This window comes from Poeciliopsis prolifica, unplaced genomic scaffold (assembly GCF_027474105.1).
Source record: "Poeciliopsis prolifica strain line A6 unplaced genomic scaffold, Auburn_PproV2 SCAFFOLD001, whole genome shotgun sequence".
Taxonomy (NCBI): Eukaryota; Metazoa; Chordata; class Actinopteri; order Cyprinodontiformes; family Poeciliidae; genus Poeciliopsis; species Poeciliopsis prolifica.
The window spans coordinates 447,501-462,500 of NW_026562376.1; the positions used below are offsets into that span (position 1 = coordinate 447,501).

The 15,000-nt window shown below is 52.9% G+C and overlaps 1 protein-coding gene across 1 annotated transcript in view; it reads right to left on the reverse strand.

The window, feature by feature from the left end:
* Nucleotides 1-3,468: 3,468 nt before the first annotated feature.
* LOC129360033 (G1/S-specific cyclin-D2-like) overlaps nucleotides 3,469-15,000 on the reverse strand; it is a 12,097-nt gene continuing 565 nt past the window's right edge. The window contains 8 exon segments of the mRNA XM_055030090.1: nucleotides 3,469-4,380; nucleotides 4,383-4,475; nucleotides 9,651-9,703; nucleotides 9,706-9,798; nucleotides 12,116-12,275; nucleotides 13,553-13,660; nucleotides 13,662-13,769; nucleotides 14,961-15,000. The exon segment at nucleotides 14,961-15,000 is cut by the window's right edge and continues 565 nt beyond it. Coding sequence (XP_054886065.1) covers nucleotides 4,312-4,380; nucleotides 4,383-4,475; nucleotides 9,651-9,703; nucleotides 9,706-9,798; nucleotides 12,116-12,275; nucleotides 13,553-13,660; nucleotides 13,662-13,769; nucleotides 14,961-15,000 — 724 coding nt within the window. The 3' untranslated portion in view covers nucleotides 3,469-4,311.

A 15,000-nucleotide genomic window follows, 5' to 3' on the forward strand; every position in this document is an offset into this window, starting at 1 on the left:
TCCAGGGGAAAATTTCTGGAAAATAATGAAGAAATTGATAAATGACGTGATTGTAATGATTAGTTATGGTTGCAGTAACCAAAACGATGAGGAACCAGACGGCCGAGGTGTGGGAACCAGGCGGGGGAGGTGTGGGAACCAGGCGGCCGAGGTGTGGGAACCAGGCGGCCGAGGTGTGTGAACCAGGCGGCCGAGGTGTGGGAACCAGGCGGCCGAGGTGTGGGAACCGGACGGCCGAGGTGTGGGAACCAGGCGGGGAGGTGTGGGAACCGGACGGCCGAGGTGTGGGAACCAGGCGGCCGAGGTGTGTGAACCAGGCGGCCGAGGTGTGGGAACCAGGCGGCCGAGGTGTGGGAACCGGACGGCCGAGGTGTGGGAACCAGGCGGGGAGGTGTGGGAACCAGGCGGCCGAGGTGTGGGAACCCGGCGGGGAGGTGTGGGAACCAGACGGCCGAGGTGTGGAAACCAGGCGGCCGAGGTGTAGGAACCAGACGGCCGAGGTGTGGGAACCAGGCGGGGGAGGTGTGGGAACCAGGCGGCCGAGGTGTGGGAACCAGGCGGGGGAGGTGTGGGAACCGGACGGCCGAGGTGTGGGAACCAGGCGGGGGAGGTGTGGGAACCAGGCGGCTGAGGTGTGGAAACCAGGGGGGAGGTGTGGGAACCAGGCGGGGGAGGTGTGGGAACCGGACGGCCGAGGTGTGGGAACCAGGCGGGGAGGTGTGGGAACCAGGCGGCTGAGGTGTGGAAACCAGGGGGGGAGGTGTGGGAACCAGGCGGGGGAGGTGTGGGAACCAGGCGGCTGAGGTGTGGAAACCAGGGGGGGAGGTGTGGGAACCAGGCGGGGGAGGTGTGGGAACCAGGCGGCCGAGGTGTGGAAACCAGGCGGGGGAGGTGAGGGAACCAGGCGGGGGAGGTGTGTGAACCAGGCGGCCGAGGTGTGGGAACCAGACGGCCGAGGTGTGGGAACCAGGCGGGGGGTGTGTGGGAACCAGGCGGCCGAGGTGTGGGAACCAGGCGGCCGAGGTGTGGGAACCGGACGGCCGAGGTGTGGAACCAGGCGGCCGAGGTGTGGGAACCAGCGGCCGAGGTGTGGGAACCGGACGGCCGAGGTGTGGGAACCAGGCGGGGGAGGTGTGGGAACCAGGCGGCCGAGGTGTGGGAACCCGGCGGGGGAGGTGTGGAACCAGACGGCCGAGGTGTGGAAACAGGCGGCCGAGGTGTAGGAACCAGACGGCCGAGGTGTGGGAACCAGGCGGGGTGGTGTGGGAACCAGCGGTCGAGGTGTGGGAACCAGGCGGGGGAGGTGTGGGAACCAGGTGGGGGAGGTGTGGGAACCAGACGGCCGAGGTGTGGGAACCAGGCGGCCGAGGTGTGGGAACCGGACAGCCGAGGTGTGGGAACCAGGCGTTGGAGGTGTGGGAACCAGGCGGCCGAGGTGTGGGAACCAGGCGGGGGTGGTGTGGGAACCAGGCGGCCGAGGTGTGGGAACCAGGCCGAGGTGTGGGAACCAGACGGCCGAGGTGTGGGAACCAGGCGGGGGTGGTGTGGGAACCAGACGGCCGAGGTGTGGGAACCAGGCGGCCGAGGTGTGGGAACCAGGCGGCCGAGGTGTGGGAACCAGACGGCCGAGGTGTGGGAACCAGGCGGGGGAGGTGTGGGAACCACGCCGAGGTGTGGGAACCAGGCGGCCGAGGTGTAGGAACCAGACGGCCGAGGTGTGGGAACCAGGCGGGGGTGGTGTGAGAACCAGGCGGTCGAGGTGTGGGAACCAGGCGGGGGAGGTGTGGGAACCAGGTGGGGAGGTGTGGGAACCAGACGGCCGAGGTGTGGGAACCAGGCGGCCGAGGTGTGGGAACCGGACAGCCGAGGTGTGGGAACCAGGCGTTGGAGGTGTGGGAACCAGGCGTTGGAGGTGTGGGAACCAGGCGGGGGTGGTGTGGGAACCAGGCGGCCGAGGTGTGGGAACCAGGCGGCTGAGGTGTGGGAACCAGACGGCCGAGGTGTGGGAACCAGGCGGGGGTGGTGTGGGAACCAGACGGCCGAGGTGTGGGAACCAGGCGGCCGAGGTGTGGGAACCAGGCGGCCGAGGTGGGAACCAGACGGCCGAGGTGTGGGAACCAGGCGGGGAGGTGTGGGAACCAGGCGGCCGAGGTGTGGGAACCAGGCGGGGTGGTGTGGGAACCAGGTGGGGGAGGTGTGGGACCAGGCGGGGGAGGTGTGGGAACCAGGCGGTCGAGGTGTGGGAACCAGGCGGGGGAGGTGTGGGAACCAGGTGGGGAGGTGTGGGAACCAGGGGGGAGGTACATGATGAGCACCAGGAAACGACCAATCAGAATGTCTCACATACAGAATCCATTTTTTATTCATGACATTCATGGTGATCATAGACATGGAAAGCAGAAACTTTGGCCATTCTGGGGACTTTCCCTCTGTAGCACAGAACAAGTCAGCTGTAGCACCAACACAGACAAGCATGAACATGCATGGCGGTTCAGGAAGTTTGCTCCTCTCTCTTTCCTGTTGCGGTCAAAGTCCAGCTAAAGCCTCGCTTCATTCCTGTTGTTGCTCCTGGAAACAGTAGGAATGCTTCCTCCTGCCTCTGCAGAGGTAAATGTGACGGATCTGTGTGTGACAGTAATCCTGAGGCATGGAACGCCCTGAAGAAGAATGTGACGGAAACAGGAAATGAAATGGAACATTTCCAGTCAAATACTCGCTTCACCTTCTAAAACCTTCTACTTTGTTTCTGGATGTATCTTTTAAGCAGTAAAATAATTATAATACAAATGTTTATAAAATAGCAGCACACAAGTGACACATCACAACTAGGTAATGTTATTTTGTATAAATGAAATATTCATAGCTCATAGCAGCGCAAAAACAAAATAAAATATCCACACTTTTTGTTGTTGATGTCTTCACACCGCGGACCGCTCTTCACTTTGGAATACAGTATCTCTAAATGTGAAAACCAAAACCCCCACAGTGGGTCTGATGGCCCCCAGAGAAACACACACACGCACTCACACACACACACACACACACACACACAACGCACTCACACACACACACACACACACACACGCACTCACACACACACACACACACCCTCACACACACACACACACGCACCACACACTCACACACACACACACACACATGCACACACACACACACACACCCTCACACACACATGCACACACACCCTCACACACACACACACATGCACACACACCCTCACACACACACACACACACACACACACACACATGCACACCTCCACACACACACACCCTCACACACACACACACACACACCCTCACACACACACACACCCTCACACACACACACATGCACACCCTCACACACACACACACCCTCACACACACACACATGCACACCCTCACACACACACACACCCTCACACACACACCACACACACCCTCACACACCACACACCCTCACACACACACACACACACACACACCCTCACACACACACACACACCCTCACACACACACTCACACACACACACACACATGCACACCCTCACACACACACACACACCCTCACACACACACACACACCCTCACACACACACACACCCTCACACACACACACACATGCACACACACCCTCACACACACACACACCCTCACACACACACACACATGCACACCCTCACACACACACACACACCCTCACACACACACACACACTCTTTCCTCAAACCGATGCAAACAAGCAGCCTGAACCAAAGGAGCTCATGAAGTTCCAAAATATTTCTGATGGTATCAATAATTATAAATATTACTAATAACCGTTATTGTTCCAGCGGTTTCCTGGCAACAGGACCGTCTGCTCGACACAGTTCTGTCCCTCCAGAGGTGGACGATCTGGCAGGACGCGTCCTCTTCTCCCACTGCCTGCAGACGATGAAAAACTCATCTTTGCAAATAAAATAGAAAATGGATGATCTCTGTAATTGTCCTGTCTGCAGCTTCAGCGGCAGAACGATTCCCTTCTCTGCATCCAAGGCACTGCAGCTTCATCAGGCTTGTTGCTTTTGCACGAGAGCTTCAGACAAAATCTATTTCATGTGCAGGAGCTTTTGTGTTTTTTTTTTGTTTTTGTTTTACTTGAAGAAAAGGTCAACTACAAAACTAGCCAGCACTGTCCTTGCATTTCTTTAAGGCCTTGTGTTTTTAATGATTTTTTGCTCTTTTGTTCTATTTTTCTGCTTTTATGAAGATTGGAAGTGTTTTTAAAAAAGATTCTTGGAAATCCTGTGCAATGGCGCCCTCTGGTGCTTCACAAGTTGACGTCGCGGACGTCTGTGGGCGTGGAGGCCTGGTCCAGCTCCTCCAGGCCCTTCCCGCTGGGGCCCGCTGCGTCTGCTGCTGTTGCTGCCGGCCCTCGCGCAGGCTGCTCTCCAGGACGCGCTTGATCTGCTCCTGGCACTCCTTCAGAACGTCCTGCAGGGAACATGCACATTTCAGCTTCCCAGTTCTCAGAAACTGGGTTGTTCTGTGTGTAAATACAGAAATTCATTTTGAAAGAACTGGGTCTTGGGGTTCCTTTGGGGTTTAGAGGAACCCCAGACGAACATCAGAGGAAGTTCCCCTGAAGTTCCCCAGAGGAACCTCATCAGAAGAACCTCATCAGAGGAACATCATCAGAGGAACATCATCAAAAGAACCTCATCAGAGGAACCTCATCAGAGGAACCTCATCAGAAGAACCTCATAGGAACCTCATCAGAAGAACCTCATCAGAGGAACATCATCAGAAGAAGAATCATAGGAACCTCATCAGAGGAACCTCATCAGAAGAACCTCATCAGAAGAACCTCATAGGAACCTCATCAGAGGAACATCATCAGAAGAACCTCATCATAGGAACCTCATCAGAAGAACCTCATCAGAGGAACCTCATCAGAAGAACCTCATCAGAGGAACCTCATCAAAAGAACCTCATCAGAAGAACCTCATCAGAGGAACCTCATCAGAAGAACCTCATCAGAGGAACCTCATCAGAAGAACCTCATCAGAGGAACCTCATCAGAAGAACCTCATCAGAGGAACCTCATCAGAAGAACCTCATCAGAAGAACCTCAGAGGAACCTCATCAGAAGAACCTCATCAGAAGAACATCATCAGAGGAACCTCATCAGAGGAACCTCATCAAAAGAACCTCATCAGAAGAACCTCATCAGAGGAACCTCATCAGAAGAACCTCATCAGAGGAACCTCATCAGAAGAACCTCATCAGAGGAACCTCATCAGAAGAACCTCATCAGAGGAACCTCATCAGAAGAACCTCATCAGAAGAACCTCAGAGGAACCTCATCAGAAGAACCTCATCAGAAGAACCTCAGAGGAACCTCATCAGAAGAACCTCATCAGAAGAACATCATCAGAGGAACCTCATCAGAGGAACCTCATCAGAAGAACCTCATCAGAAGAACCTCATCAGAAGAACCTCAGACGAACCTCATCAGAAGAACCTCATCAGAAGAACCTCATCAGAAGAACCTCATTAGAAGAACCTCAGACGAACCTCATCAGAAGAACCTCATCAGAGGAACCTCATCAGAAGAACCTCATCAGAGGAACATCATCAAAAGAACCTCATCAGAAGAACATCATCAGAGGAACCTCATCAGAAGAACCTCATCAGAGGAACCTCATCAGAAGAACATCATCAGAAGAACCTCATCAGAGGAACCTCATCAGAAGAATCTCATCAGAGGAACCTCATCAGAAGAACCTCATCAGAGGAACCTCATCAGGGGAACCTCATCAGAGGAACCTCTGGGTTCCTCTGAGCTGCTCCAGATGTGCAGCCAGAGCTCAGGTTCCTACAGCCCACCAGGGTCGTTTGCTGGGTGAGATATTCTTCCTTGTCATTCCCAAACATTCAAACTTCAGCAGTAGCCTTGACATCAGCAACTGAAGACACAGCCAGCATTAGTGCTTTTTTGATGATAGCCGCTCTGTCTGTCTGCAGGGGATCAATCTGAGACCGGTCTCCTCCAGTTCCACCATCAGAGGCCGCCAAGGCAATCAGACAATCCACCTGGGATCCTAAACCCTCAGCAGCAAGAGAGTTCATGTCCTCCTCTTGGGAGTGTGGCGGAGAACCAAGACAGTCCGCGCTCCTCCTCCACGCCAAGTCACAGGCCTGTGCAGTCCACTTTAACCCGACTCCAGTCTGGGCAGACTGGTGGGAGACGTCTGCCTAGAAACTCCGGTTTGTCTGGTTAAGTATGATTGACCTCTGACCTGTGGTCCTCCAAATCTCGGTCCGGGTTCGGTTGAAGTGAATGCCAACCAGACCAGAGACCGCTCCCAAAGCAGGAAGTGGATTACAACACAAAGCATTCTGGGTAAGTCTTTATCCAAAGACCAGGAACTCCTCCAACTGCTAAAATCTGACGCCTCAATTTTAGATTCTATTTGGTGAAGATGGGAGTTTGCTCTCAAGTGTCTTCAAAGGTTCTTGGTGCAGCACCTCTACAGGCCAGGAGGGGAACAGTTTGGTTTGACTCAGAGCAGAGAGAGAGAAAACCACAGCAGCTGGAAGCAAAACAGATGATGAAGTTCTGGTTCCAATAGAACCGGGTCTAATACATCCACAGAAAGGTCAAAGTGTTGTAAAGAGAGGAATGATGATTGGCGTCATTAAGGAACTCCAACATGGCTCAAACACTGCCCTCTGGTGGTGAAAGGTGAGTAAACATGGCAGTATGTTCAGCATGCATGCAACACACAATGAGCCTTGAAAGCAGCAGCCAGCTCTTCAGGTACCAGGAAGCCAAAGCTAATCTAAACCTGATGGGGCCCAGATGTAGCCTGCAGTGCTTCTGGACCCAGCTCTCCCTCACATCAGAAACACTGGTTGGGAGATGAACATCCCTGGGGGACCAAAGGTTGCTGGGTCAAAGGGCAAACGGCAAGACACGCTGTGATTCCAGGTTCCCTGTGATTCCAGGTTTGCTGGAACCTGGAATCACAGGGAGATTTCAAAAGAAGGATTGCTAACTGTCTGCAGCAGAGGACAGCATTGTGTGTTTGGTGATCACTGCAAAAAATGAGATGTTTGGTCCATTTTGAATCACCTCTGATGCTCTGCATGCGTTGCTCCTGGGAAGTCAGAGTGTTCTGGACTCGATGCAAACGTACATCGAACAGGTCTGCATAAACTTACATACTACGACTGAGTATTTGGCGTCTGCAACACTGAGCTGATGATGTTGAGAATCGATGCAACCAGTCAGAAAGACGTGCAGCAGAGAAGTTGCTGCTCCCTGTGCCAGGAGCGGTTCTTCTCAAGTGGAGAAGAAACGGCTAGGCACTCGCTAGTAACAACTAAGATGGTGGAAGCTGTAGGAATTTGTCAGAAGAAATGTAGGCAATCGGGACCCTTCACTGTGAAATGACCATCAGAAGACTCAAGTTGCTGGGTTAGGTTTGTTGGTCAGAGCATGGACTGCTGCAGGACGGATCACCTCGGAACGCACAGAGGAAACCCGAAAAGCTTTGCGCTCACCCATAGAGTCCAACAACCATGAGCCCCATTGGTGATAAAATCTCAAGCCCTGTGAGAATACAAAGAGCAGTGCAGAACATGCAAAGGAGCTGCCTGTGTCTTACCACAGGAATGCGTCTCTGCAGCTCTAAAAAGCAGCATTTGGGATCCCAAGCCAAGCCTTCTGGGCTTCACTGGAGAACCTTTAATGACTTCAGCGTGTGACTACTGGAAACATGTTTCAGAGCAGATCCAGATACGGAACAATGCAACGTCTGGAACCGGAAACCACGTGAGCCGGCCCCTCCCCTGCAGCCCCGGCGCTGGAGGGCCCCAGCCCAAACTCGCATCGTTCTGCACGGCTGTGCTGTAGCGGGGAGCGACACGTGCGCGCCATCACTGGGCTGCCTTTGTGACACTGGCAGCAGGGGGAAGTCGTGCAGACAGACAAAACCAAAAGGAAGAAATGTGTGAAGCCGAGGAATGTGAGTTAACTGCTGCCTGCACCACAAGAGACAGAGTTAGGAACATCTGAAGCAAACAGCTAGAGGCAGACTCCGAGCGCCGGCCCAAAACAGCCTGTTGAGGACTGACACTGGGAAAGCACAGGCGCCTCATGACTGAGAGTTTCCACAAGTTCCAACAGAAAGTGTGACCTTTTGCTTTCTTTGGCCTGGGTAGCCAAACATCACAAGCCATGATCTTTCAAAATAAAGCGTGCTTGTTTCAGCAGTGTTGATGAGAGCCACAGTGGGACAGAAACAGGAACAGAGGGCGAAATGAGAAAACGTGCTTCCGGTATCTCATCATGTGATGCTGAATGAACAAAAACACACGAATGGAAGAAAACAGGCATCAAAGCAGTGGTCCACTTCTCTAACCCCGACATCCTGTTTAATCCAGCAACCAGAACTCAGTCAACATGCCAACATCATGGCTAATGCAGCCCACGGGCCCAGGGACCCACGGGCCCAGGGACCCACGGGCCCAGGGACCCACGGGCCCAGGGACCCACGGGCCCAGGGACCCACGGGCCCAGGGACCCACGGGCCCAGGGACCCACGGGCCCAGGGACCCACGGGCCCAGGGACCCACGGTCTCCACCCAGAGGTGAAACACGCACAGGCTTTACTAATATTAGGAATATCTCAGACCCCTCCACTCTCAGGCCCCTTACTTGCTAGCAGCATCCAGAAGTTGCTCGTATTTTTCAGTCATGAAGCAGAAGAGAACCTTTCCTTAGTGAAACTGCAGATGTGATTCTGTGGTGAACATCATCAATAAGCTTGATTCTTCCAGTGACCCAGCCCCGGGACTCGGCTCTATCGCATTTCTCTGTGACAGATTGCAGCTTTTGGATATCTGGTTGGCGGCGCTGGCGACTTCTGAATCGTTTGGTTCCTTTGCTCCATATGTCGAGGAAACTCAGCGTTGCTGTTAGCTGCAGAGCTGAATCACTGCAGCTCCTCCTGTGTTGCCTGTGTGCAGAGCGCCGATCGCAGAGCGTCGATCGCAGAGCGCCGATCGCAGAGCGCCGAACACACTGCGGCTCTGTGCTGCTCAGGACAGATGTTTGCTTTTCCACTCTGCTCTATGAGGCTTCGACGGCTCCACGGAGAGGCTTTCTAGCCGCAATGCATCATGGGCCGGAGGCAGGCGGGTTGCTTCACCTGCTCTTCCTTCTGCTTCATCTCAGAAGCTGCTGCTCCGACCACATCACAGGCTGCAGGAACCAACCACTCAGATCCTGATGGCTCATTGCATCACTGATGAAAGCATCTGTGTCAGCGAACGCATCACATCCCAACCGACCACTCTGGGTCCGACTCCACGTCCAAACTGTTGAAGAAAATCTCAAAATCTGCACCACAAAGGAAAAGGCATTGACACTGAGATGGTTCCGGTTCTGGTGTCAGGATTTCTGCTCCTTATCAAAAACTGGATGTCCAAATATGAGTGAAAAATCCTGATGACAGATAATGCAGGAGTGTTTCAACCTCAATAATGTGATTTATTAATGGCATTTCTAACTTCACAAAGTTCCCTGCTGAGACACAGGAAAACCTTCCTGCTGTCTGACAAATTCCTCCAGATGAGAGCGAATCAGAGCGTCAGACTCACCACCTCTGTGTTGGTGATTTTGGCCAGCAGGTCCGTCAGGCTGTCGCCCACTGGGATTGGTCGGCCGAGTCCAGCTGCAGGCCGCAGATGGCCGCCCCCACGCTTCCTGTGGCGATCATGGAGGGGGGATACATGGCGAATCGGAAATCTGCAACAACATTCATTTCAGTTACATTCTCCACTTCGCTGCAAACATCTCAAGTCTAATTTATTTCTTAAGTTTCCAGCTGGAACAACAGGGGGCGCCACAGACACATGAACAATATCACTGCAAGTTGTCCTGTAATTAATCTTTAAACATTCATCTACAAAATAAGCAACACATTAAAACAATCCATCTGGTTACTAAAAGATTAAACAGATATAAACTGAACAACAAAAATATAGTTTTAATCTTCAGGTTTTCAACCATCAGATTGGAGCAAAGTCTTTTTCTATCTACTCATCTTCAGAGGTTTACAAAGCTGCTGCTACTGCGGATGCTGCATTAGCATTAGCATCCATAGTGTGCTAATGCAGCATACATCAGCATACTGTGGATGCTAATATATGCATCCACAATATGCTGTATGCTAATGTAGCATTAGCTGTTACTATGAGTGCTAATATATGCATCCAGAGTATGCATATTAGCATCCAGTATGCTAATAGCATTAGCTACATTAGCATTAGCTGTTACTGTGAGTGCTACATTGAGATTAGCTATCACTAGTAAATAACTTTATTTTTATTCAGGTGGTTTAAACCACAGGTGTTGAACTCCAGTCCTGGAGCCACTGCCCTGCATCTCCTAGATGAGCCTCTGCTGCAGCACCTGAACAGAATAATTAGGTCATTAAGGTTCTGGAGAGCCGATCCACACTGGAGCCGTTTCATTCCAGTGTTCTGGACCTGTGCCTCATCCAAGACGTGCAGAGCAGCGGCCCTGGAGGACTGGAGTTTGACACCCTGGTTCAGACTGACTCTGGGCTCGAAGCTACCAGCTAACCCACATCATAGGTTCACCTGGTATTTGTGTTATTTTCAGTTCTTGCCACCCTGAAACAACATGAGCTGGAAAGTCAGCAGTCAGCTCATAAAGCTGGCCTGCACTGTGGCGGTTCGGAGCACAGCTCCGTAACGACCTCAGGTCTGGATAATGAGGTTCACTCGGCTTGTAAAGGAGCTGAAAAGCAGCCACCCTCACCGGCTCCCCTTTACCCGACCGGCCCCCTTTTCTTCCACCTCCTCAGTAAATCGTGCGCTCGCTGAAAAAAGCCCCACAGCGCTGGGAATAGTGGGAATAAAGAGGCTCAGTGCCTGTGCCAGCGCGCGCTGCTGTAGGTCCTTTTTCCACGTGTGGTCACAGGCGCGCGCCTCAAAGACCAATAACCTTGTTAGCTCCCCTCTCGTCATTCATGATGCAAATGAGACAGCTTGTGAACGGCCAGAAGCCCGCGAAAGACAGAGAGACACTTCTCCTCTCTCCCCCTCCTACCTTCCTCTGTGGAGGACACATGGCCGCTCGGAGAGGATAGAGGGCCGCAGGGAGGCGCAGGGAGCTGCGCGCTTTGTGGCTGCAGCCGGCAGCGGCTGTTAGCATATTAATGCAGAGTGTGACTCCATTGTCGAGAGTCATCACCTCACCTCACCCAGTGGCCCTCCAGCCCTCCGAACCCAAAGATACAACTCAGTGAGACGCGCGGGACAAAGATGGGGGGATGAGGGGAGATATGTGGAATGTGTGGTGGAGCAGATTCTATGTTCAATCGGCCTGCCATACACCCTGTCCAGGCCTCTGTGAGGCCTGCAGGAAGAATAGAGTGGCCCTGCAGGGGCCCCGCCCCGTCCTCTGTTCCTGGGCCACCGATGGGCAGGAGGGGGATGGGGGTGTTTGGGGCAGTCCCCTCATTAGCATATGGTCACATTTAGCAGAGCGGCGGCTCTTTGATAGCTGCAGCCTGCCTCATCCACCAGCCGCTCTCTCATCTGGTGGGCCCAGTGTTGACAACACATACACACACACACACCCACACACACACACACACACACACACACACACACACACACACACACACACACACACAGCATTACATCACCCCTCCAAGAGGAGGGAGTGCACAAAGACATGCATGGATTTACTGTAAGGCTGCAGTCAAGAAACACACAGAGCACAGATGCAGCTCTGTGCGGTGGGCAGCTGCCTGATTTTTCACCCAGACAGGCTAGGGGAAGAGGGGGCAGTTATTGCCTCTTTGCCCCCCCACTGATGTTCTTGCTGAGCATAAACTATGTCGGGCTCTTTCTGCCCCAGGTGCCGCAGTCTGACCCTGCAGCTCTTGGGTTTCTGCCCAGCAGATTCCTCTGTTCCTGATCCATTCATCATGGATCTTCCTCATCCTCATCTGTGCTGCACATCAGCATACTGCAAGCTAGCATGCTGATTGGACGCAGTGCAGACAAACCATTCTCAGTTCTCCTCCTACCTGTGGCGCAGAGAGCGATGAAAGTCTGGACGTGTTTCCGGATCAGAACCAGCTTGTCGTCGGCCAGCGGCAGCCTCCGCACGATGTGATCGATGAAATCGTTCGGCGTCACCGCTGCCAAGTTCCACTTCAACTTCCCCAAAACCACCAGCTCCCATTCCTGCAGAGACAGGAACGACGTTCAGAACGCTGTGGACGCAGCAGCCAGAGCCGGACGGGAATGCGCGTCGGTGTGTGTGTGTGTGTGTGTGTGTGCAAGCTGCTTTCATTGTTCCTTTCACTTCCTGAAAGAGGTGACTCATGAGGAGTTGGTGAGTAATCTGAGGGATTAAATCTTGGTTTGTCTGCAGCGCCGCAGCCTTGTGACTGTCGCTGGTTTCAAACCGCATGGACTGAGTCATGCGACGATTCAATGCGACTGCAGCCAACCTGCAGCTGCTTGGCGCCTCAGCTGAGGAAACCTGAAGGGAAGCAGCAAAGTAATCCCTCCAGAGAACCAGAGCATTCAGAAATCCTTCCTCTGCATGTCAGATGGAAAGATGCAGCATCTGCAGCAGCCTTGCAACACAGACTGGATGCTGACAGAGTGGCAGCAGCCAGCAGGCAGCCACTTCCTTCTGCTTCTGCCTTCCTCTGGTCACACCTTCTGTGCAACATTCTGGTTCCTTTACAAGAAATAGTTACTAAAGACAAGCGCTGCCGCAGCAGCAGCAGCAGCAGCCGCGGCAGCAACTGCGGCGGTGCAGCGATCACATGGCCTGAGCAGCTGATCTCTGCTTCCTGTGTGAACATGGCAGCCAAACTGCTGCCTTATACAGAAATAAAAGCAGTTCAAGGACTCAGAGAACCTGAAAGTTTCTGCATTTCTCTGCCTGGTTCAACACAAACAGCAACAGAACCAAAATGAGCTGCAGGAAGAAACCATGGAGACGGGCTCAGTGGGTAGAACCAGAACCTGATGCAGCCGCAGAACCACCAGATGAACGACGCATTAAAGACAGAAATATGAAAACAGAAGTTGATGAAGACTGTAACTGTGTGTGTGTGTGTGTGTGTGTGTGTGTGTGTCCCTCTGTCCCATTTTGGCTGCAGCTCAGCTGACCCCGTTGATCTGTGTAAAGTAAATATTTGCCGCCAGGTGGCGGTAGAGACCGCGTCACTTCCTGCTCCCTACAGTAGCAGCTGGAGGCTCGACAGGAGAAACTGAGCCGCTGCAACAATTCATTGCGGAACTTCAGCGTTTAATGCGCATCAGATGGAGAACCGGCGCAGATTATTAGCACATTATTAAATGACATTAAGCTCTGCTGAAGCTAAATTAATGCAGTGAAGAACATGAGAGTATGCAGAAGAAGTGAAGACTTTTCTGTCTTCATGCTGTTGATTACGACGCAAGCAGAGGAAGATTAGCGGTGATGTGCAGCAGCTGCAGCTCACCAGCAGCTCCTGCGGCCTGATGGAGTTATCTGTGTAGATGCAGAGCTTCTCTGCCGTTAACGGCCGCGTCTCCTTCAGCTTGGAGGCCAGGAACATGCAGACTGCGCCCCAGCAGCTGCAGGTTGCATTTCTTGATCGGAACCATCGCTAAAAATCTGTCCAGGTAGTTCATGGCCAGAGGAAAAACTTCTTCCTCGCACTTCTGCTCCTCGCAGACCTGAAGAAGAGAACATGCAGCGAGATGAGTTTCTAGTTCTCACCAATATTCAACGTTTCTATCAAAACCAAATCAGAGATTCATCACATGAAGACAGATTATAATTTCAGGGCTCGGCCAAGAATCTGGCCCAACCCAAAGCGGTTGCGACATCACGCATTAATTCCAAATCAATTTCTTTTCAAAGCAGCAGAAAGTGTCGGATCCATACAGTCAACGGAACCACATTCCAGCAATTCATTCAGCAACAAATGAATTCAAGTCGCAAAGAGCCGAGCCAAGAAACCTCCCGACAGCGCAGCACACGGAAACGGGCTTTTTCCTCAGTCGTCATATTTTCATAAAATATTTAAAAATACAAATAAATTATCCGCACTCCTTTTCTTCACGCGACAATCTTCTGTGGGGTCTTCCACGCCAGAGCCGACCATTCCGGTCTTAATCCGAATCCGATCAATTTGATTAAAACGTCAAAATCAGGAGCGAGTCGCGCCTCGCAGCTGCGGACTGCGCCGCCCGCAGCCGATCTCATGATTTCAAAAATTAATTAAAAATCTCCAGCAGGTCGCATCGTGACAATATTCACATGAAAATAAAGCTCCAAGGTTCGGCTGAGTTTCCACGCAGATGTTGCTCATAAATATGGAAACATTTCCCAAGAATCCAACTTGTTTCCTGATGAAGCGCCCCGCGCCGAGCCGCCGGGCCCTCGCCCCTTCCGACATTTTAAACAGAAAAGCCAAAAGTCCGCGCCGCTTTCCGGGCTCCAGACTGGACCCGGCGGACACCTGAGCGTCTCCGCTGCCAGAACCGAACCGGGCCGGCCGCTGTTATCCCGCCGTGGTTCTGGAAGCGAGCTTTAAAAGCAGCAGGCGCTCCCGAAAAGCAACATGGCGATGATAGCAGCAGCGCTACGTGTGCATGGAAACATTCATGTCATCTGAAATAAAAGCAACATCTCAGGAGTCCCGGGCAAAAACCGGACCAGACCCGGTTCGGCAGGCGGCGGTCCGGATGGTCGCACTGGAAAATGGACCGACATGTTGGGCCAACAAGAGGAACCGAGTGTCGGAACAACGAGCAGCTTCAGAAACCTCAACACGGCCCAGAAGGTTCGAGGCGACAGCGAGCAGCAGCTTTTGAGAAGAGCACGGAAATAAGAGCCGAACCGAGCCAGAGCTGGGTCGGTACCTCCAACATCCAAGTAGCGACCATCCTCCTCATGAAGGGC